General features: G+C 47.5%; 1 protein-coding gene across 1 annotated transcript in view; it reads left to right on the top strand.

Annotated features, from left to right (window-relative positions):
* The first annotated feature begins 3,896 nt into the window (after positions 1-3,896).
* Positions 3,897-23,706, top strand: part of PTDSS2 (phosphatidylserine synthase 2) — a 96,073-nt gene continuing 76,263 nt past the window's right edge. Inside the window, exon 1 of the mRNA XM_073573891.1 lies at positions 3,897-4,183. Coding sequence (XP_073429992.1) covers positions 4,008-4,183 — 176 coding nt within the window. The 5' untranslated portion in view covers positions 3,897-4,007. The remainder of the gene's footprint in view (positions 4,184-23,706) is intronic.

Raw genomic sequence — 23,706 nt, 5'->3', positions numbered from 1 at the left:
TGTGTGTGTGTGGTGTGGTGTGGTGTCTGTGGTATGGTGTGGTGTGTGTGTGGTATGGTGGGTGTGTGTGGTATGGTGGGTGTGTGTGGTATGGTGTGTGTGTGGTGGGTGTGTGTGGTATGGTGGGTGTGTGTGGTATGGTGTGTGTGTGGTGGGTATGGTGGGTGTGTGTGGTATGGTGTGTGTGTGGTGGGTGTGTGTGGTATGGTGGGTGTGTGTGGTGTGGTGTGTGTGGTGTGTGTGGTGGGTGTGTGTGGAATGGTGTGTGTGTGTGTGGAATGGTGTGTGTGTGGTATGGTGTGGTGTGTGTGTGGTGTGTGTGTGGTGTGTGTGTGGTGTATATTCTATTTCCATCGACTGGTGAACGTGGCTATCCATGTAATGTAAGGCGATTCATCAAATTGCGGCCCCTATGGTTTGCTACTGATGGATTCATGGAGACCCAACTACTAATGTCTGTCTCCATCCTAAGAACCTTCTAGTGCATATAAAGTGTTTCTATAACTTTCGACTGGTTATCAAAGTTCCTTAATTTCTTATCCGCTTCCTCAGGGAGTTTTGGAATGAAATGTTTTGAACAGATTTCAGAAGCTTATCAGGGAAGCCACATTTCTTAAACCTCCTTCTAGTTCTCTGTAGACATAGGCAAAAAAGCAAAACAAATAAAGGAGCGCACATAGGGTGACTAAATCCTTGTTCCAAGCACTGTGTCCAAGCATTTGTTGGGTAATTCTTAACTAAACTCCAAAACAGACCTGGTGCAAGGTGCTGAAAAACTGCCTTATTAAAATCTCAGAACATAGCACGTTTCTGGGCTCAGCGGCCCCTTTTTTTCAACTAGGCCATTTGAAAAAGAAGCCCTTCAGACCACAATTGTGTACTGAGATTTCAATAAATACCTTTTTAATCATGTGGTACCAGGTTTGTTTTGAAGATTAATTTGGAATTACCCAATAAATGTTTGTATACTTCTAGTTCTCTAGCTTTCATCTCAAACTTTCCCAACAAAGAGCTGTCCTGTCTGATCCTCAGGAACTGGCTATTGGGGACAAGCGCGCTTACACACTGCGTTAAAGCACTCGTTCAGTGGTCCGTCGAGGCTTACATTCAAAACCCCCTGCAAAATGGGATTTGGTCGAATACGCCAATGGGGCCATAGACTAAAATAGTGCTGACAGAGCAAATGTGAGATGGACTGTGCATCAGTTTTGGGTGTATACGCTTACTGGAGTAGGTCACTCAGACGTAGTAGAGTTTTTCTGTTCGTTCATTCCCGTAGAATATTGCTGGCAGTGGGTTTCCATTAGCGCATAAAGGAAAAAATATCAGAGTATTATCTATAAATATGAGCCACAAAAACAAACATGATGCCAATTTTTAATACATCTCTAATATGGCTGTGACCCTCTGTGGGGGGTTATATGGCTATTCCCTCTGCGGGGGATTATATGGCTATTCCCTCTGCTGGGGGGTTATATGGCTGTGACCCTCTGCTGGGGGGTTATATGGCTGTGACCCTCTGCGGGGCGGGATTATATGGCTGTGACCCTCTGTGGGGGGTTATATGGCTATTCCCTCTGCGGGGGATTATATGGCTATTCCCTCTGCTGGGGGGTTATATGGCTGTGACCCTCTGCTGGGGGGTTATATGGCTGTGACCCTCTGCGGGGGGTTATATGGCTGTGACCCTCTGCGGGGGTTATATGGCTGTGACCCTCTGCGGGGGGTTATATGGCTGTGACCCTCTGCTGGGGGGTTATATGGCTGTGACCCTCTGTGGGGGGTTATATGGCTATTCCCTCTGCGGGGGATTATATGGCTATTCCCTCTGCTGGGGGGTTATATGGCTGTGACCCTCTGCGGGGCGGGATTATATGGCTGTGACCCTCTGCGGGGGATTATATGGCTATTCCCTCTGCTGGGGGGTTATATGGCTGTGACCCTCTGCTGGGGGGTTATATGGCTGTGACCCTCTGCTGGGGGGGTTATATGGCTAATCCCTCTGCGGGGGATTATATGGCTATTCCCTCTGCTGGGGGGTTATATGGCTGTGACCCTCTGCTGGGGGGTTATATGGCTGTGACCCTCTGCAGGGGATTATATGGCTGTGACCCTCTGCTGGGGGATTATATGGCTGTGACCCTCTGCGGGGGGTTATATGGCTGTGACCCTCTGCTGGGGGGTTATATGGCTGTGACCCTCTGCGGGGGATTATATGGCTATTCCCTCTGCTGGGGGATTATATGGCTGTGACCCTCTGCGGGGGATTATATGGCTGTGACCCTCTGCTGGGGGGTTATATGGCTGTGACCCTCTGCTGGGGGGTTATATGGCTGTGACCCTCTGCTGGGGGGTTATATGGCTGTGACCCTCTGCGGGGGGTTATATGGCTGTGACCCTCTGCTGGGGGGTTATATGGCTGTGACCCTCTGCTGGGGGGTTATATAGCTGTGACCCTACAGCTCCATGCTCGTGTGGCGCCCCTGAGGGTTCAGTCACCACAGAGGTACTGCACCTCCTCCTGAGGTGTGGTACCCCACTATCCAGGTAAGGTGGAGACGCCTGATCACACTCCAACACCTGCACCCAGCACAGACACTTCAGAATAGCGGAGCACTCTGTAACTGAGCTGCTTTGGTTCACGAAGGGTGCTGGGAAGTGGGTGGAGCTTAGACTGCACAGAGAGTGGAAGATTAGGAAAGGGTCAGTTGGTGAGAGAAGATCCCCGGAGAGGGATGGAGTGAAGGAAGTGCAGCAGCAGACTGTTGTGAGTCGGAGCTGTTGGCACAGGAAAGAGCCATAGAAAGCCTGATTCTTCAGAAGGAAGAAAGACTAGTACGGAACGTGGGGAGAAGAGAACTGAGGACAAGGGTGAGAGCAGAGCCCTTCCTTAAGTTAAAGCGCATGGCCGGGGTCCGGTCTCCGAGGTTGCATGGATGCTGAAGTTCCCGCAGCAGAAACCGGAGGAATAGAAGTTGTCACCACTTTATTCCCATCTAAGACTTGGGGGCACAACAGCAACGTGGGTAAGCCGGGACATGATAGCAAGGAGTCCCCGAAGCAGTCTACAACTGTCTGCCGTACAAGTAGAGTTCTAAGTAATATCAGGAAGGAGGAACTCGAGTCTAATTCACGACTACAAGTACTTCAGGTTAGGCGCTAGTGTGGAGACGTTCAGAGAAGGCACATGTTGGAGGAGTGCTGGAAAGGTGTACTTTACCTTGCCTGGGAGTTGGCTGACCCCTGACCTGGAGGACACGGCATGGAGGCGGGCACCTGTGCGAACCAGACTGTGACTAAAGCCTTGGAACTACATGCCCTAGTGTCCTCCACTTACTCCTGCGCCACTCATCTAGCACTGCTACATCTCTGTGCCTGACACTGCACCATCTACCTCAACACCTATTACTACCGCCCTGGGACTACAGCCCCACCTGCGTGGAGCTTCATCATTGCTGCACCCCACCATCTGTTCCAGAGAAGCTACCCTGCAGCGCTGGTCAAACTGACCAGAAACCACAGGTGGCGTCACGAATCATCTCAATAACTTCATCCCCATCACTCTACCCCTTTTACATTGACCGCCTGAGGCCACGGACCGGGTCACTGCCACTGTGACATCTCCCACTGTAATCAACGGGCCCGGCACCGAGCACCCCACGGCCTCTGGGGCGAGGCACTCGGGTCAGTGACTGAGAGGTCAGCATTGCAGCTGAGAACTGCTGGAACTCCACCGCAGACTCAGCTTCAGCACCGCGGACAGCGCATGCGTAACGAACTCACTTTCGTCTTGCGTGATCCCCAAAACGCCCCTTAGCAACGACTGAGCGGCCTCGTCCAGCCGGCTGTCAGGGCCGGTTACGTCACGTAGTCATGTGCCCCCCAACCCACGTGGTGAGGTGAAAGCGTGCGTCCCCCCAGCTCCGCCCACTCCCCGGTCAGTTGGAGACTTCCCAGCGGCTGAGGAGGACGGAGCTGCTCATGATAGCGGCGCCCGCTGCTGAGCCATGCTACGCCATGACGGCAGGAAGGGAGCCGCTAGTAGGAAGTCCTCCCTGGACGGGCAGGACGAGACGGAGGGCAGAAGCAGATACCCGGCCGGCAAGTCCCTGCTCCGGGGGGAGAGCTCCAGGACCACCACGGAGTCTGAAGTGTTTGATGATGGCACCAACACTTTCTTCTGGTGAGCCGGCGACCTGTGGCTGCTGCCCTGTAGTACTATGCCCCCAGCCTTGTCAGTGTGTGGCTGTGGCCCCTGCTCTCAGGCACAGGGGCCCTCTAATAATGCTGGGATGACTGTGGGGTCTCCTCCAGTGGCTGGGGGACTACAACTCCCAGCATGCTCCAGGCTTCACATCTGCTGGAGAGCCACAGGTCCCGACACTTCATACAAAGCCGAGTGCAGGACCTGGGAACCTCGGATGACCCATAGAGCGGACGGGTGCGACCCCAAAGTTATAGGTACCCCGGCGAGTAATGGGGGCTGTCATCAGCCCCTCAGAGCCAGGCCAGCCTGTACTAGTGGGGGCTTCACCCTCCAGTGATGAATGCAGGCTTTGTGACGCCCCCATTGTTACTGGTGATGTTCTGTGCTGAGTGGTCCCTGAGGGCTGCTGCTTTCTTCTATCAGCTGAGGATGTATGTGGTGAAGCTCTGTAGACCACCCCAGAGCAGCCGCACAGGGGCCCAAGGCGTAAGGGGCCACTGCCACCTCCAGAGCAGGCGGGATTGTTCATTCTGATGAACTGTTGTAAGGGCCTGTATAGTGTTCTGGCACAGGGGTCCTCATCTGTTTGTGTAGACCACCTAATCCTTGGAGGATCCAAACTTCTCCACTGTCTGAGTCCATGTGGTAATTGGGTCATTTACTACCTCTTGTCATGTGTGTTTTGGAGAAATGATCTTGTGTATGATCCTGTGTAGTGTGCACGCATCCTATAAGTCTGCACGGGACCAGACACACAAGAGCAAAGTGGCTGCCCCCACTAATTGCACCAAAACTCACTGACTGCTGTGTGTGTGTGTGGCGGGGGGCACCAGAGTCTCCACTGGTAAATGGAGGTCGCTGGTGGAAGGATTGGACGTGATGATTTTCGATGCCTGCAGTCTGGTGGAGCTCATTCTCCGTTCCATACGAAGATCGATTGGCCGCGCTGAGGGTCCGGCGTTGGCGTCTTGTGCTGTAGTTCTCACTGCTGTGGGTGTGCTTTCATTGGAAACTGCAACCCAAATCTGGTGACCCCTCTTGGAGTGCAGGGAGATGGCTTTGGCAATACTCTCTTTAGCGCTCTCCATAGATATGTCGTCTGTGTCTGGAGCGTTGATTGGGCAGCACGGTGGCTCAGTGGTTAGCGCTGCAGCCTTGCAGCGCTGCGGTCCTGGGTTCGAATCCCACCAAGGACAACATCTGCAAGGAGTTTGTATGTTCTCCCCGTGTTTGTGTGGGTTTCCTCCGGGTACTCTGGTTTCCTCCCACACTTCAAAGACATACTGATAGGGAATTTAGATTGAGCCCCCATCGGGGACAGTGATGAAAATGTGTGCAAACTGTAAAGCGCTGCGGAATCTGTTAGCGCTATATAAAAATAAAGATTATTATTATTATATAAAGATTATTATTATATTATTATTGATTGTTTCTCGGCCGCTCCGTTGTACTCTCGTTCCCGCGTCCTCCTGTAGTTCACTTATCCCTTTACTGACTTGTAACTGGCTGATAATGCCGCAAAGCAAATAAAAGGCAGATAAAGTCTTGACCTTGAAGCCTGCAATCGATTTTTGTGCTTCCGTGATTGCAGAGTGCGGTCACACTAAGGCCACGCCGTGTGTTATGTGCTGTCACACCGTGTAATAAACATCACTAATATTATGGTTTACTAGCAATATCGGAGCATAAACAAGGTCGACCCCTTCTATGCCCGGGGTTGAATCTGCCAAAAACTGCGTGGCCGTGAGTCAGGCACAGTCTATATAATAATAATAATAATTATTAAAAAAGATATATATAAATGATCGCCAGTTACAGGAGGAGTGAGGGACGTGCTGCTCCCAAGCTTACAGTCTATAAGAAAATGTGGGGTCACAGTAGGTAGAACGTGATGTCGTGCGGTCTGGCCATCATTATAATAAGTGGGGGCTGTGATATAAAGCTGCATGATCCGGTCATCAGCCAGGATCTGTCTCGGGACAGTTAACAAGTGCTATTGGGGGTATGGAGGATGTGGAGACAGATGAGAAAGAAATTAAGTTCTAGATATTAACCCACTTTAACGACCTATGACATATAGGTAAGTCATGGGTCGCCTCCCCCTCTTTGATGCGGTCTCCGATCTGATCAGCTGTCATGTGCCCCTAACAGCAGCAGTCTCTGGCTGAAGCCCTTCTATGTGTAGCACAAGCAATCAGACGTCTATGAAGACTATTGAAGCATATAAGAAGTAAAAAAAATAAAGTTCCAATCACCCCCCTTTTTGCCCCGTTCAAAATGAAACAATAAGCAAAAATTAACAATACACTTGTTATCTCTGCATTGAAAAAAACACCGATCAAAATATAAAAATAATCTGATTGGTAAACGGCGTAACATGAAAACAAATGTAAAACGCCAGAATTAAGGTTTTTTTTGGTCGCCTCAACATTGCAATAAAATGCATTAACAGGCGATTAAAGCATCATATCTACCCCCAAATTGTATCAATAATTAAGTCCGCTCTGTGCACAAAAAAGAAGTCCTCACCCAGCCCCGTATCTCAAAAAAGGAGATGCTACAGGTCTCGGAAAAGGGGATTTTTTTTTTTTTTTAATACAAATTTTGGATCTCTTTTTCATCACTTAACAAGCATGTGTAGGTTTTTTTTTATCTACAAAGTTGTAATGACCTGGAGAATCATAATGGCAGGTCAGTTTTACCATTTAGTCATCATGCTACAAAAAAAACAACAACTGTGGAACTACTTTTTTTTTTTTTTTTTTTTTGCACTTTCACCACACTTGGATTTCTTTTCACGTTTTTCAGTACACAAGATAGTAAAATCAATGGTGGCGTTCATAGCTACAACTCGTCCTGCAAAAAACAAGCCCCCACATGGCCATATTAACTGAAAAATAAAAAATGTATGGCTCTGGGAAGAAGAGGAGCAAAAAAAAAAAACGGAATATCCCAAGGTGGTTAAGGGGTTAATTGGATCGTCAGGAATTTTGCATTCCAGAACAGTGGTGCAGCACGAGAGAATACTTGGAGATGGAAGTGTGAGGTTCCGATTATAGAGGATGTTAGTCTTAGATTAGTTGCAGAATGGTAGTGTGATAGAGATGAAAGAGGAGATGTAGGATGATGCAGAACTGTGCAGCGCTTTGTGGGTGAGAATGAAGTTTTATATTGGACTCTGTAACAGGTGAGTAACCAGTGCAATGACTGGCACAGGGTGGAGGCATCGGTGTAGCAGCTGGACAGAAATACAACCCTGTCTGCTGCTCTCAGGGCTGAATGGGAGCAGAAGGGTTGGAATCAGGGAGACTGATCAGCAGAAGGTTGCAGTAGTCCAGATGGGAATGACTAAGAGCGACATTAATAGTTTTTGCAGGTTCGAAGGTGAGAAAAGGACAGATTTTGGACATGTTTTTTTGATGCAGATGACATGAGCTAGTGAGTAATTGGATATAGAGAACAAAGGAAAGTACTGAGGCAGATATGACCCCAAGACGGTGAGCGTGCTGGTGGGGAGTTATGGTTGAATCACCCAGGCTAATTACAATATGGGGTAGAGGTAGGTTAGTAGTGGAGGGGAAACTCTAGACGTCCGACCTCGGAGCAATTTAGCGTCACTATTTTGTATTAAGTGGGGGAGGTAGCAGGAGAAGAGGTGTATAATTGGGTGTCAGTAGCATTGAGATGGGGATGGAAACCAGATCTGCTAATGTTTTTCCAATAGGGGGCAGTGCATAGAGTGTACCATTTTATTTGGATTTTTTTTTCTGCCTATATTTTGAGCCGTTTCATTTTAGCCAAGATGGGCATATGGATTTCCAGTAATTTTCATCCATTCAAATGAATAGGGAAAATAAATGCTGCAGAAATGCACACGACATTCACAGCATTTGTTTCCTACCACCATTCTGAATTTTTTTTTTTTTTTGGTGCAAAAACACCATGCAAGAACACGTTAGAGGTAAAAAAAAAAAAAAACATCAGCAATCTGCGTAACTTGTACGACGTTTTTAATTTGTAAGCCGCAAACATCCACAATCTGATTTCGGTCCAACTCCTTGGATTGTGGCGAATGATGGGGATTGTCAGCTGATTGTATGGGAAGCTTCCTCTGGGGATTAGTCTTGTATTATTCATGTGTACACTGCATGCGGGAGATGGTTGAGGCTTAGACCTGTGGGAACCCTTTCTCTTCATCACAATGGATGCGTATATGGTTTCCGCTTCAATAAACCCTTACATTAGGAGCCACTTAGATGGACATATTGGGCTCTGGTAATGCTCTGTCCCGGCTCTGCTCTGCGTGATCTAGTCTAGAGCAGTGGTCGTTATTTTTCCCATTGATTTTATAATGGATTTTGCTGGGTCACCATTCTTGTAAAGCAGATTTTGTTATTGAAGTGTCAAAAACTGAAGGGAACTTTAGAGCCTCTGAATGCAGCCCACCAACAATCAGCAGGTATAGCCGTGGGCACGCTGCCGACACTCCTGCATTTCACTTGACCGATCTTGCTCAATTGAGTGGTGGACATATTTCCCTGCCGCACTGCCAAAATGCTACAGGAATCGGAATAGTGTATGTACCTTCAAAATCATGTATAGATAAAAATGCCAGCCTGACACCGCGTCCTCAGACAGCTCCATACACAGAAAAAACGAAAATGTATAGGTCTGGAAATGGGGACAAAGAACATTTTATGAACCACTAAATTACTCAAAATGAACTCTTCAGGTTTGGTATGCTTGTATTGACCTGAAGAATCATTTTGCCAGGTCTATTTCTGAGTGATCGGCGTAAAGCAAAACTGGGAAAACAATGGTGCAAACGCTTTAATTTTTTCACTATTTCGTCCCATTTTGAAATTTGTTCCCATTTTTTTCTTGCATTATATGTTGGAATGATTGGTGTCACTCAGAACTACAACTGGTCCTGTTAAAAAGAAATGCTTGTAGAGGGGTCCCCATGCCATATATCCTAAATGAGTGGGACCCCATGCTGTCTTTTTTTCTTTTTTTTTTTGTTTAAATATTAAAAAAAAACCAGCATGTGGACCCCTCTGTTTTTGATAACCAGCCTTGCTGAAGCTCACAGCTGAGGGTTGCAGCCTGCAGCTGTAAGTTTTGCCTGGCTGGTTATCAAAGTTCAGTGGAAGCAACGCTGGTTTTTTTTTTTTTTTTTTTTGTGTATTTATAGCGCAGGCGGTGGATGATGAATGCTCCTATCAGCCGCTGCTTGCTCTCACTGTTATCAGCTGAATACAACTCTCAACATTCTCCTCTGCTATGCTGATCGCAGCACAAGCAAGGGAAAATGATGAGAGCTGTCTTCAGTGCCAAGGAACAGTGTGAACTGTACTGCTGCTTCCCAGGCTCCTGTACGTGTCACACTGACACATGGTTGTCAACTGTGTCATACGTGTGTATGCAACGTTTTGCATCCCGTGTGACTGTTAAACTAACGTGTTGGCATGTTTTGCCCACCGACACACGGTCCTAGGAAACGCACTGACACATGCACAGACCCATTCACTTGGGTCTACATGTGTAAGTCTCCTGTACGTGCGAGAACTGTCACCACACATCCTGGAGACAGAGACGTGTGAAACAGCCCTCAAACAGGATAGGAAAACCTTGGAAGTTTTCAGAAACAGCCAAAAAATGTTTCCCAACCTCCATCCTCACAGCCCCCAACTGATGATGTGCTCAGGGATTCCTTAGTATTGCACAGGTGAGAGGACTTGTGGCCATTTCTGATGCCTTGATCATTTCATGGAGTTTGGGAAACAATGTGTTAGACTCAGAGGATAGATGGCAGCTCTCTGGGATGGAGGGTCTGCTCACGGTGCTTCAGTAGTGTCCCAACACCGTGCCGTGCAGTGGCCTTACTCCTCAGCCGTACACACAACGTGTGCGAATACGGACCTACTAGCGATCTGATGTTTGATGAAGGTCACATGAGATGACTGAAACGTTACAACCTTGGATTGTGTATGAACAAAGTCATCTAATCAGTAAGTGAGGATTGAGGGCCGACTTCTTTCTGAAGCTTTCAAAAGTGGTGCGCAAAGATCCCAGGCTCTGTATTGCAGCCCCCCAAATTGCCTTTAAGACTTTATGCCAGAGACCGTTATCTTTAAAGGGAATCTGTCACCCCTTTTTTGAGATATCATATAATGATATCATTCAATTGTGTGTCACATAAGGATTCTCTTAGTACTTTTGCTTCCCCCTGACCCCGCACCTTTCATGCATAAATACCTTGTTTATATCGGTTCAGATGTATGTAAACTGCCGCTGTCCAGTCCGCTGGGCGGGGCTTATTCACCTGCTCCCCCCCCCCCTGTCTTGCTCTGCGCATGTCTTCTTGTGTAGAGCAAGACGGGGGGGGCAAGCAGGTGAATAAGCCCCGCCCACCGGACTGGACAGCGGCAGTTTACATACATCTGAACCGATATAAAAAAGGTATTTATGCATGAAAGGTGCGGGGTCAGGGGGAAGCAAAAGTACTAAGAGAATCCTTATGTGACACACAATTGAATGATATCATTATATGATATCTCAGAAAAGGGGGGACAGATTCCCTTTAAATTTCTTCTTATTTTTAAATGCAGAACTGTTAATCTGTTCAGGTTTGAGTTATTGAGATGTTGTGGAACGACTTGTCTCTCTGGACCATTTCTCGTACATTAGTGGTGATGTAGAGCGGCCACTCGGAGTTCAGCAGCTGTAGTGGAGTGAGACCTAATGACCAGCTCCTGTAATCCGGTCCCTGGGCTCCCTGTTCCTGCCATGTTCAGCTTTGACTCCATTACATTTGCTGTCTCTAACTCTTGGCCAAGTGTTGGGCTTCCTTTGCTGAGAACTTGTGAATACCGTCACCTCTCCTACAGGATGTCTTCTGCTCCAGTTAATTGGCGCTGTGTCACAGCCAACGTGTCCATATTAATAATCACATGTTTTCACGACTTTCCATCTTCATGCAAATGACTTTTTCTCAAGATAATAAAAATAGCTTGTCTGCTCAGATGGTGTTTTCTTGCGCCCTGTAATTGTCACCACTTTGTAGCTCTCGCAGGCGGCACCTTGGGGGATTGGCGTTTTGGCATGTGCCTGCTTCTCTTGGGATGTTTCCTGGCTCTGTTTCAAAGACTACATGGAAGCCCAGGCTAATAACTGCTTCATTTATTTTTCTCCTTTCTTTTTTATTCATGTCGAAGGGGGGGGGTCACAAATTATAAGTGTAGGCCAAGATAAGTTAGACTAATCCTACAGTGGCCACCACGGCTCGTTTTTGACAGTTGGGATGTGCACATTTCCTGTTTCTTTGGTGTCATACTTGTAGTTGCTTTTCGTAGGGTTACATTGATCTTTACCTACCGAATATTTGACAAAACTTGCATTCTTGGCATCTTACGTGAACAGTTCAGAGAACTCTATGAAGAAGGAACTGGCAGTCCTCAATGTGCTGCCATGTGACTTCTTTCCAGATCTTCATTGTGGGGTCTTTACCAGCCAGTCTGCTCTGCCGTGGTAGTCCTGTATTGTATTGCCTAATGTATGCGCACCCTTCATTATCATACCGGTGTGTTCTTGGCATATCTGCCCATAACGGGGAGCCTATAGCAGGTGTTCATGTTTTTTTTTTTTGCTTTTTTTTCCAGGAATGGATCTAAAAAGCTGTGTTTTGTGCATAATGATTTCTAGAGAGTAACTTTATGGTGTGTTATGGGTAGGAGTTTGACCTCCTTTCTGTATTCTTGGTTTCCACTGGTTTACGGTGTATTTACACTACAAGATGATCCTTAACAAGGATTAAGAGCACTCTATTGACTATCTTGCAGTGTAAACAGGCTGACGATCACCTGATGAATGAGCTAAACACGCAGTTCGTCGGGTGAAGTTTTTTTTCTGCAGCGTAAAAGATGATCGTTCTCAGCAGTGTATCGTCCTGTGTAAGAAGGACCTTTCCAGCCTATGCGTAGATCACACAGTGCACATAGTTTCCTTTGGTCTGCCTGTGTAAACGGGCATTTAAACGAATTTACCGTTTCGTGCCGCCAGTAAGTTCACGGACCTTTTAGGGGCCCGTTACACATAGCAATATCGCTGTAACGTCACCGATTTTGTGACGCAGCAGCGATAATCGCAACATGTGATACTTACCTCTGACCGGCTTCCCTGCTGCTCATCGCTGGTCGCGCGAGAACGTCCTGGACCATTTCTCGTCGGGCGCTTCCTGCTGGGCTTCCTGTGGCGACGTGTGGAGCCGGGCGGGAGGACGTCAGGATCGCCGCGTCTGACAGGTAAGCACCGACCGCTGCTATGTCGCTGGTGAGATCTGCCTGTGTGGCAGCTCACTAGCGACCACTTAGTGATACACCAGCGATCCTGACATAAGTGTAACGGTACCCTTCGTCTGTGCGTGTAATGTTAATGATCTATCCTTTACCTAGGTCATCGGCATCAGATCTGTACACAAGGGACAATGGCCACCTTATGTCCAGCAGTTGTCAGAAGTGCCGTGGTGCTGCCACCTCACCAATATGATACTATTGACTTCTCCTATAATCATAGGGGTCTTTCTGCGATGCATAAAGGGAAGAACATAAATGTGTACATTCCTTGTAAAATATTAATTTCCACATTGTCTCCATAACTGAAACAGTGGGAGAAAGAAACAATGCTGACATAGATTGGGGGCCTCATACTTGCCCTTTGGGTGTCATTGTTTGGTATATTACCGTATATCAATGAAGGCGCAGATCCAAGCTCTTGTACGATGCCAGCCCAAGCTTTATTACAGTCACTGTGTATTGGCACAAAGCTGTATGATTAGAAAGATGGCCGTATCTAAGGTTATGTATTATATTGTGTCAGCTATAGTACAATTGCGGGTACATGCACAATCACGACAACTTGTATGATGTGGAAATCCATGCAGAAAATGCCGCCCACGAGGCACAGATTTGTCCACTGCAAGTTTAAAGTACTGGGTGGGCCATGTATATGGATATACCTAAATAAAATGGGAATGGTTGGTAATATCACCTTCCTGTTTGTGGCACATTAGTATATGGGTGGGGGAAAACTTTTCAAGATGGGTGGTGACCATGGTGGCCATTTTGAAGTCAGCCATTTTGGATCCAACTTTATAAATGACCCACCCAGGTGTATCCATATAAATGGCCCAACCTGTAGTCTTCAATAAGCTGAGCTGTAGCACCTGTTGGTATAAGTAGTTTGCAGGTACGCATTCACACTGTGGCAATTAACAGTCAGAACCTACTATAAAACAAATGAGCAATTACCCTACAGTTAGTAAGTAGTGCTTGTGAATAACATGGGGTTCCTAGTTGACGCTATTTGGCAACAAAAAGGGATTATTGCCCCTGTATGTACAAGAAACTAGAGCAAAACTACTGGCCACAGTGTGAATGTGCACTTACACCAACATGTGTTCCAGCTCAGTTGTTTGGTTTTGCTTTAGTTTTTTGCACTTTGTTCATACAGGGGCATGGCTCCCCTTATTGGGTTGACCATTTTGTCAATATAGCTTTCTGTGGGCGGGTGCAAAACGGTCATGTGAGGGTCCTGATGTGCCCCCGTCTATTTTGAGGCCTGGAGAGAGAGACCGTAATTAAGGAACAACCTTGTTTCGGTCACATTGTCGCCGTGGGATGGCTTTTACACTATTTTGATTGAAATATTGTCAACAAAGTACGTTCTTATCATGCACTCTTGTTATTTACTTACTGCAGGGTATTTGCTCATTTTGTTTTTATCCCAGGTTTTTACGTCCATAAGGCTAATTTCACACTTGCTTTTTTTTGCAGCGCGTTTTTCTCACAAAAAACGCATTGAAAAAACGCATACAAACGCATACAAATGCTGCGTTTTTTTTCAAGCATTTTTATGAGCATGCATGAAAAAAACGCAGCGTTTGTATGCGTTTGTATGCGTTTGTATGCGTTTGTATGCGTTTGTATGCGTTTGTATGCGTTTGTGGTTTTTTCCAACATTAGGTGGCCCCTCACACTAACCCAAACCATGACTTTACTTACCCTGACCCTAACCCTGACCCTAACCCTTAACCAAACCATACTAACCCTGACCCTAACCCTTAACCAAACCATACTAACCCTAACCCTAAACCCTAGCTAACCCTAGCCCTAAACCCCCTTAACTAACCCTAACTCTAACCCAAACCCCTAAATTCCATTGTCCAACTAATGGTAAAAAAAAAACACGCATGCGCAAAAAAAGCATACACAAGCATGCCAATGCGCACATATGCGCACCCATAGACTTATAATGGGTGTCTTGCTGTAAAAAAAACGCATTGCGCGTGCATGCGTTTTTTTGAGGCAAGTCGGACGCCCAAAAAATGCAACAGGATGCATTTTGTGCGCCCGAGCGCATACCGCAAAAAAACGCATGCGCGGAAAAACGCGTACAAACGCATGTGTATGCGCACATAAGCGCATCCCATGCAAAGTATAGGAAAAAAAAACGCATGCGCTATTTAGCGCTAAAATACCGCGAAAAAAAACGCAAGTGTGAAACCAGCCTAAAACACATACATGGAATTTGATTATTCTGCCTGTGGACCCGCAACACCAGCTGTGAATCTCCAGCAGTAGTCATGGGGTCAGCTTCGGGTTTTTGTTGTGCGGGTATCATGCAAATACTTGGCAGGTCCTACAACGTGAAAAACCAGCCAGGTGAATGTACCCAAAGCCTATGTGCGCGGCGGCTTTGGAGCAGAAACTCGACAAACCCTCCTCCAAATCTCAGCTCCTCAAGACCTTGAGTTTCTGGTCCAAAAACTTAGGTTTTGTGCACAGTCTTGTTTTTTTTCTAAGAAACACGTGTATCAGTGGATCAAGCGCTAAAGGGCAGGTCATTCTAAAATAGGACAGGACCTCAAGATAAGGGTGGTGCTGGCCCACAGTGTTCACTTCAGGTGATTGACAGGTCTGTCCCTGTGTACACACAAGAGACCGGTCAGTCACATGGAGGGGTGCCGGGAAGAGCCGGTCGGATATTCAGAGTAGATTTTCTCTGCAGCATCGGAGCGTCTCGGAGAATGTACCTGTCTGTCAGGGCACTGAAAGGCGATCTGGGCAGAATAAGTCCTCTTACACTGCACTTATTCCATGTCCACGAGGCCCTGGAAACTGGCTCTGCCTCGGTTTTTTCTTGCAGCAATAAGTTACTGCGCTCATTCCTATTCATATTGCATATTGTTCCTATTGCACATTCCGTCATACCACAGTCCATTAATTGACATATTGCCTTCACCCTATGAGTCAGAAGCAAGTAACGGTTGATGAACAAGGAGCTGTAAAACTTGTTTGCGCCCTGCCTTTATCATTAAGGCTGTGTTCACACGTTGCATTTTAATGCAAACTTTCAGCTGCATTTTACAGCACCAGCAAAAGCTATCAGAGTTCAGAAATCTCATGCGCACAGTTTTTTTTTTTTTTCTTTCCAGACTGAATTTGAAAACTGCTGCGTTTTTGCAATCTGCGGCGGGTCGCTGCTTCTTCTTCTTGCAGGGTCTCTGCGGCGGGTCGCTTCTTCTTCTTCTTGCAGGGTCTCTGCGGCGGGTCGCTTCTTCTTCTTCTTGCAGGGTCTCTGCGGCGGGTCGCTTCTTCTTCTTCTTCTTGCAGGGTCTCTGCGGCGGGTCGCTTCTTCTTCTTCTTCTTGCAGGGTCTCTGCGGCGGGTCGCTTCTTCTTCTTCTTCTTCTTCTTGCAGGGTCTCTGCGGCGGGTCGCTTCTTCTTCTTGCAGGGTCTCTGCGGCGGGTCGCTTCTTCTTCTTGCAGGGTCTCTGCGGCGGGTCGCTTCTTCTTCTTGCAGGGTCTCTGCGGCGTTTTTTTCACCCACAGAAAGTAATGGTAAGTGCAAAAAATACAAATCAGGTTTTGCTGCTTTTTTTTGTGCAAAAACCTTAAGGAAGTTGAATAATGATTTTTTTTTTTTTTTTTTTTTTTGGGGGGGGGGGGGGCGGCGGCACTAAACTTTATCAGCATGCACAAGCGGCAACAAAAACGCAGCAAAGCCTACTTATTGGAAGCGGCTTCTTTACTGCCATGAGAGCAGATTTTGCCTATGGATGAAAACGCAACGTGTGTACACGGCCTGAGAGTCCGTCCATGAGCCTCGGCTTCGCCCTTGTCCTGCACCTTGGTGGCCCGGCCGCTGGCTTGCTGTAATAGAGCCTTCCTTTCTCCTGCAGGGCTGCCCCCTCCGGCTTCTTTACCATTGCTCTCCTCCTCAGGAAACCTACTTATAAATGAATTAGTAGGATGAGCGAGATGCTTTCAATAGCTCGGATTAAGTGGATTGAGATTAATGTTCTGGATAAAGCACTTCATGTTAACATGATGCGTCCTGCAGGCATAACAGCGTTAAGAGCAGCTCATAAACTCCCCCTAATATAAGCTGCCTTACTGTCCGCCATGCACAGGCGTCCTGATCCTGTCGGTTTTTCTTTGGCGCCACTATAAAGTCTTGGTGCATACTAGTGTGTATGTGCATATCCTGCATCACTTGGCTGGTAAGCCCCTTGGGGTAGTAGAAAACCTACGGGCTAACCCCTGCGTGCCATCACAATAGGGCTTACCAATGTGCCACGTCTAATGTGTGGACAGCACAGTGATACTTATATTGCCCCCTCTTTCTGTAATGTAATTCGGGATCGGATGGCACAGGGCGGGTGGTCTGTAATCATATAGAGGCATGGATCTGGATGGGGGCTGGAGACACTAATTGGTGCTTCATGGTTAATTTAGTAGCAAAGTCCCTTAATTTCTTTTTCTCTCCATGGGACTGAAAAGCAAAAATATTCCCTAAAGTGGTTTCCCAACTTTAACTAAAAAAAAATTGTGTCTAGATTCAATTAATCTGTCAGCAGGTTACTATGTAATCCGAGAGCAGTTGGGATCCAGGATCGTAGCTTGTAGCTGAACATTGGAACACGTGTCACTTACTAGGCAAGTGTTTTATCATCAGGAGATTATCACTACAGGACCAGTTGCCGTGTGCCATGTAGTCCTCCTAGGGTGTGTGCACACATTGCGGATTCTGCTGCGGAATTTTCCTTCAGATTTGTCTAAAGCCGCAGGTCAAAAGACCTGCGGTTTGACACCTGTCATGGAGCAGGTGCCAAACCGCTGCGGAATCCGCACAAAGAATTGACATGCTGCGGATTTAAATCTGCACAGTGTGCACTGTTTTTCTATTTTCTGTTTTTCATAGACTAAAAGGGTACAGTGCAACACAGCAGAAACTGCAGCAGAATCCGCAACATGTGCACAGACTCTAACAATGTCTAGCCACACCGCAGATGCGCAGATTTCTGCCTTTGCACAGTGTTCGCAGTAAGCTGCTAATCTTGTAGATTGTGAGCCTTTGCGGGCAGGGTCCTCTCTCCTCCTGTACCAGTTTGACTTGTATTGTTTAACATTATTGTACTTGTTTTTATGTATACCCCTCCTTACATGTAAAGCGCCATGGAATAAATGGTGCTATAACAATAATAATAATAATAATGATCAGTGCTGTGGACGGTATAATACAGAGATCAGCATTCAGAAAAATGTTAGACCTGTAGCAGTGATTTAACAGGGAATGCAACTGCACGTTGCTGGAATCTGGGTCTCTGCCCCTACATCATGCTGCTCTCCAATTACATAGCAAAAGCTGTTGACAGATTGTCTTTAAATAAATTTCTGAAATGTGTCCCAATGTTCAGCTACAAGCTCTTGTCCTGGCTCCCAACAGGTCACCTTCTTAGTTTGCGTTCGGCACATGACCGAAGCATTGTGGAAAAGGGTTTGGCTGCTCATTCTAAGATCGGCCAGACCCCTTTACTGTCACAGCCGATGTATAGACAGAGAAACAAAATGGCATCGAAGTTTGTTTCAAAGGGGCACTGCCGATGCCACTATGTAGTAAATGTAGTAATATTGGCAAATACCTCCAGTTAGAAATGTATAGTTTTTCTGATTCGCTTTGTCTTTCCTCATTTGTAGGACCCTTGGTATCCATGGTTACGTCCACTGATGAAGCGACAGCTAGATGCTAGTGGTCGTAACCATGGATACCTAAGGTCCTGCAGCGCCTGCACATGATGAAAGAGACAAAGCAAATCAGAAAAACTACTACATTTGTAATCGGATGTAGTCATAATTTTATTACACCTACTAAATATTGGGATAGGATCTAGGAGATGGGAATACCCCTTCAAAATACTGCCAGGCTGCTGTCACCTAAAGGTCTAGTAGGAAGGTATTAAAGCTATAGCAGACTGCAGCAACATGGCCAGCCAACTTGAAAGCTCCCTGTCTGTAGTTTGGTTTTATTTTTGTGGGGGAGACAGTTAGCAGGGAACGTGTCATACAAATCATCCACTCTATCCTGGACATCCCAGCACAAAAGCATCTATCCATCCGTCCATTGTGTTTATCCGTTTATCCATCCATCCGTCCATTGTGTTTATATATCCATCCATCCATTCGTCCATTGTGTTTATATATCCATCCATCCATTCGTCCATTGTGTTTATATATCCATCCATCCGTTCGTCCATTGTGTTTATATATCCATCCATCCATTCGTCCATTGTGTTTATATATCCATCCATCCATTCGTCCATTGTGTTTATATATCCATCCATCCGTCCATTGTGTTTATATATCCATCCATCCGTCCATTGTGTTTATATATCCATCCATCCGTCCATTGTGTTTATATATCCATCCATCCGTCCATTGTGTTTATATATCCATCCATCCGTCCATTGTGTTTATATATCCATCCATCCGTCCATTGCGTTTATATATCCATCCATCCGTCCATTGCGTTTATATATCCATCCATCCGTCCATTGCGTTTATATATCCATCCATCCGTCCATTGCGTTTATATATCCATCCATCCGTCCATTGCGTTTATATATCCATCCATCCGTCCATTGCGTTTATATATCCATCCATCCGTCCATTGCGTTTATATATCCATCCATCCGTCCATTGCGTTTATATATCCATCCATCCGTCCATTGCGTTTATATATCCATCCATCCGTCCATTGCGTTTATATATCCATCCATCCGTCCATTGCGTTTATATATCCATCCATCCGTCCATTGCGTTTATATATCCATCCATCCGTCCATTGCGTTTATATATCCATCCATCCGTCCATTGCGTTTATATATCCATCCATCCGTCCATTGCGTTTATATATCCATCCATCCGTCCATTGCGTTTATATATCCATCCATCCGTCCATTGCGTTTATATATCCATCCATCCGTCCATTGCGTTTATATATCCATCCATCCGTCCATTGCGTTTATCCATCCATCCGTCCATTGCGTTTATCCATCCATCCGTCCATTGCGTTTATCCATCCATCCGTCCATTGCGTTTATCCATCCATCCGTCCATTGCGTTTATCCATCCATCCGTCCATTGCGTTTATCCATCCATCCGTCCGTCCATCCATTTGTCAGTCCATCCATGTATCCATCCGTACATCATGTGTCCGTCCATCCATCCATTTCATTGTGTTCTACATTGGGGGCAAATCAAAGATATTTTGCAAGGTTTCTGTCGGGAAAAAAAAAAAAAAATCTTGGACTCCTGGCGTCTTCATACAATTCTTGCTCCAGCTCCGTCAAAGTGGGTGAAGCTTGGGCTGGATGAGGATGTGTGACTGGGCGTGGGGACCCCCACTTGTCCAATTCATGATGAGAGGCGCAGCAAATCTTTCTCCAGCATTATGTGCCCCGCCTGGATTGCTAAGAGGGGCGCTCCTCTAATGAACCGGGTGCTTTCGCTCCAACACGCCCCCTGCTCAGGACCGCTCACAGAATCCTTTGTCTTGATTAAATGCCCCCATTAAGTTCTGAAAACTCCTTCCACTTGAGGGAAAAATGTTCAGCGTGCGCGTTACTTTGCCGAAAAGTTCTCTAATCTGAATAAGGACACCATGGTGGCAAAAGCATAACATTTCTGCAAGGTCTTTTCAGATAAATGGGGCAGGGGTGATGAGAATTTGATGCTGTGTATTATCACTGTGCAAAAAAACCCACAGCGTATTACAGTTCAGCGAAGTGAGAGGCGACGTCTAGGAATCCCATGCCCACTATTTTGCTGTAGCGCAGTGTAAAGTGACATGCCCGCTTCTCTTGCAGTAAATATGCATTGTATTCACAGATTTTCCCCATTGGCCTGAATGGGATGAGGGCGATCTACAGGTAAAAGAGCACATTCCTTTTTAGTGCAGTAAAAACTCATAAAATGCTCACATTAGTGTCTATAAAGTTACAGTATATCAAAGCCAAATACTTAGAGTAAAAAGAACAAACTTTATTTTAAAACCTGACACATCAAGAGACAAAAGCCACAGCTGAAAAAAAGCTATAAAAACATAATGAAAAAGCAAGTTACCTGATTTGCCTAATAGGTGTAAAAAAAAAAAAAAAAAAAATTAAAAAAATCTACAACATCAAAAGCTCACCAAATACTCCTTGTGGGGACTTTGCTTAAATATGTTGTCCAGTGCTTGGATGTCTTCTTTTCACACCCCTCGCTTGGCCCCTATAAAATAATAAAACCTGTATTCTCCTCCTGTGCCAACGATGGTCCCACGGTGTCGGCAGTCGCTCTCGTGCGGTGTGGTGACATGGAACCCCGGTGCCCAATCAGCGCTGGCGTCACTGTCTCCGCCTTCGGACAAACTGAAAATGAAGAGGAAGTCGGAGGTCAGCTGCAGCCTGGACTTCCTCTTTATGATTGGTTTGTCCAAAGGCGGAGACAGGGATGCCAGCGCTGATTGGGCGCCGGGGTCGCATGTGTCAACTCCGCACGAGAGTGACTGCCGACACCATAAGAACTGCGTCAGCACGGGAGGGCAGTATAAGCTTTATTTTACGGGGGCCAGACATTTTGATCAAGAAGGGGTTGTCCTAGTAGTGGACTACCCCATTAAGGCTGCTTCCACACAGGACTGATGAGCAGCAGATCGTTCCAATGTGCGTTACGTTACCAGCAATTTGGATGAGGTTCTCGCAGATGAGCGTTGACCTGCTATTAGGCCGGGTTTCTCATGATCAGTTTAATGCCTGGGCCAGACATAGCTGATGCAAAACTTGTGCTCCGTCCGGTGACCACATCCGAGTCAGAAAACCTTGCATGCAGCATTTTCTGATCCAGCTCTAGCACCCGTCCGGTGCCACAACCGATGTCCCGGAACAATCCCGTAGCAACATGTGGGATCAGTTCTGACATTTAGTTCCACTGGAGCAAAAACCAAACGCGTAGCTCAATAAATAGTAAGGCTGTGTTCACACGTTGCGTTTTGTCTGCTGGCAAAACCTGCTGTCTTAGGCTGTGTGCACACGCTGCGGAAAAGGTGCGGATTCATCCGCGCGGATTTTGTAAAATCCGCAGGTGAAACCGCAGGTCAAAATACCTGCGGTTTTACCTGCGGATTGCTCTGCGGTTTTGCCCTGCGGTTTTTCATCTCCTCAATGGAGGAGATGGCAAACCGCAGGAGAATCCGCAGAAAGAATTGACATGTCAATTCTTTCTGCGGATTGAAAACCGCAGATAATCCGCGCGGAAAATTCCGCACCGTCTGCATTGCGGTTTTTGATTCCCATAGGGAATAATGGTACTGTACACCGCAGCAAAAACTGCTGCGGGTCCGCAGCAGCCAAAACCGCTGCGGAACCGCAGCAAAATCCGCAGCGTGTGCACACAGCCTTAGCAGTAAAGAAGCAGCTTACAAAAAGCCATTTGGTGTCTTGTGCATGCTGATAAAGCTTAGAGGTCCCCCAAAAAAGCATAATGCAACTTCCTTAAGGGTTTTTATTAAAAACGCAGCAAAACCTGATGCCTGCGTTTTTTTTTTTTTTTGGTTTTTTTTTGCTGCGTTTTTTTGCACTTGCTCATTCTTGCAGTCTTATGCTTCGCGTGGCTAATATGAACGGATTTGTGACTTCTAAGTACAGCGCTGTGTTGGTTGTGGAACATCTCTGGAGACTTCATGTTCTGGGCACACAAAGTAGTAATTGTGTGCAGCCGTAGGGTGCTGGTCACCACGTGATCTTTCCACCATTCTCCTTGCAGATCTCTATAATCCAGTCTTTGTAATGTAATCAATTATTTTGAAAGGAGTGGTTTGTTTGGGTTTTTTTTTTTTTTTTTTTTTTTTTTTTGAACATTGAGCAAAAAAGTCTGTAAGACTGCTTGACCTCATTGTCTGTAGGCCTAGTGTCGTAGATCAAGCCTTTTACGGTAGGTGTGTTGGTTTGGGACGTTACTCAGTTTTGTTTTTTATTTTACCGCTTTTCAGTTCTATTCTTTAATTTACACCCCCCCCCCCAAACTTTGCATTCCTTAGATAGTCCCCACAGCCTCCATATACTGTGAGGCCCCCCCATGGTCTCCATGCATACGCTGGGAGCCTCACCCCGCGGCCTCTATGCATATGCTGGGAGCCTAAATTCCCCCCCCTCCCGCAACCTCCATACATATGCTGGGAGCCCCTCCCCCCATGGCATCCGTAAGTACACTGGGAGCCCCTCCCCCCACGGCATTCGTATGTACACTGGGAGCCCCTCTCCCATGGCCTTCGTATGTACACTAAGAGCCCCGCGGCATCCGTGCATACACTGGAAGCTCCCCCTCCTCCGCGGCCTCCGTGCATACGCTTGGAGCCTCCCCCCGCGGCCTCCGTGCATACGCTTGGAGCCTCCCCCCGCGGCCTCCGTGCATACGCTTGGAGCCTCCCCCCGCGGCCTCCGTGCATACGCTTGGAGCCTCCCCCCGCGGCCTCCGTGCATACGCTTGGAGCCTCCCCCCGCGGCCTCCGTGCATACGCTTGGAGCCTCCCCCCGCGGCCTCCGTGCATACGCTTGGAGCCTCCCCCCGCGGCCTCCGTGCATACGCTTGGAGCCTCCCCCCGCGGCCTCCGTGCATACGCTTGGAGCCTCCCCCCGCGGCCTCCGTGCATACGCTTGGAGCCTCCCCCCGCGGCCTCCGTGCATACGCTTGGAGCCTCCCCCCGCGGCCTCCGTGCATACGCTTGGAGCCTCCCCCCGCGGCCTCCGTGCATACGCTTGGAGCCTCCCCCCGCGGCCTCCGTGCATACGCTTGGAGCCTCCCCCCGCGGCCTCCGTGCATACGCTTGGAGCCTCCCCCCGCGGCCTCCGTGCATACGCTTGGAGCCTCCCCCCGCGGCCTCCGTGCATACGCTTGGAGCCTCCCCCCGCGGCCTCCGTGCATACGCTTGGAGCCTCCCCCCGCGGCCTCCGTGCATACGCTTGGAGCCTCCCCCCGCGGCCTCCGTGCATACGCTTGGAGCCTCCCCCCGCGGCCTCCGTGCATACACTGGAAGCTCCCCCTCCTCCGCGGCCTCCGTGCATACACTGGAAGCTCCCCTCCCTCCGCGGCCTCCGTGCATACGCTTGGAGCCTCCCCCC

Source organism: Dendrobates tinctorius, unplaced genomic scaffold (genome assembly GCF_039654945.1).
Source record: "Dendrobates tinctorius isolate UK_male_01 unplaced genomic scaffold, ASM3965494v1 ptg000037l, whole genome shotgun sequence".
Classification (NCBI taxonomy): Eukaryota; Metazoa; Chordata; class Amphibia; order Anura; family Dendrobatidae; genus Dendrobates; species Dendrobates tinctorius.
The sequence above is the reverse complement of the archived record's forward strand: the minus strand, read 5'-3'. Positions and strand labels throughout refer to the sequence as shown.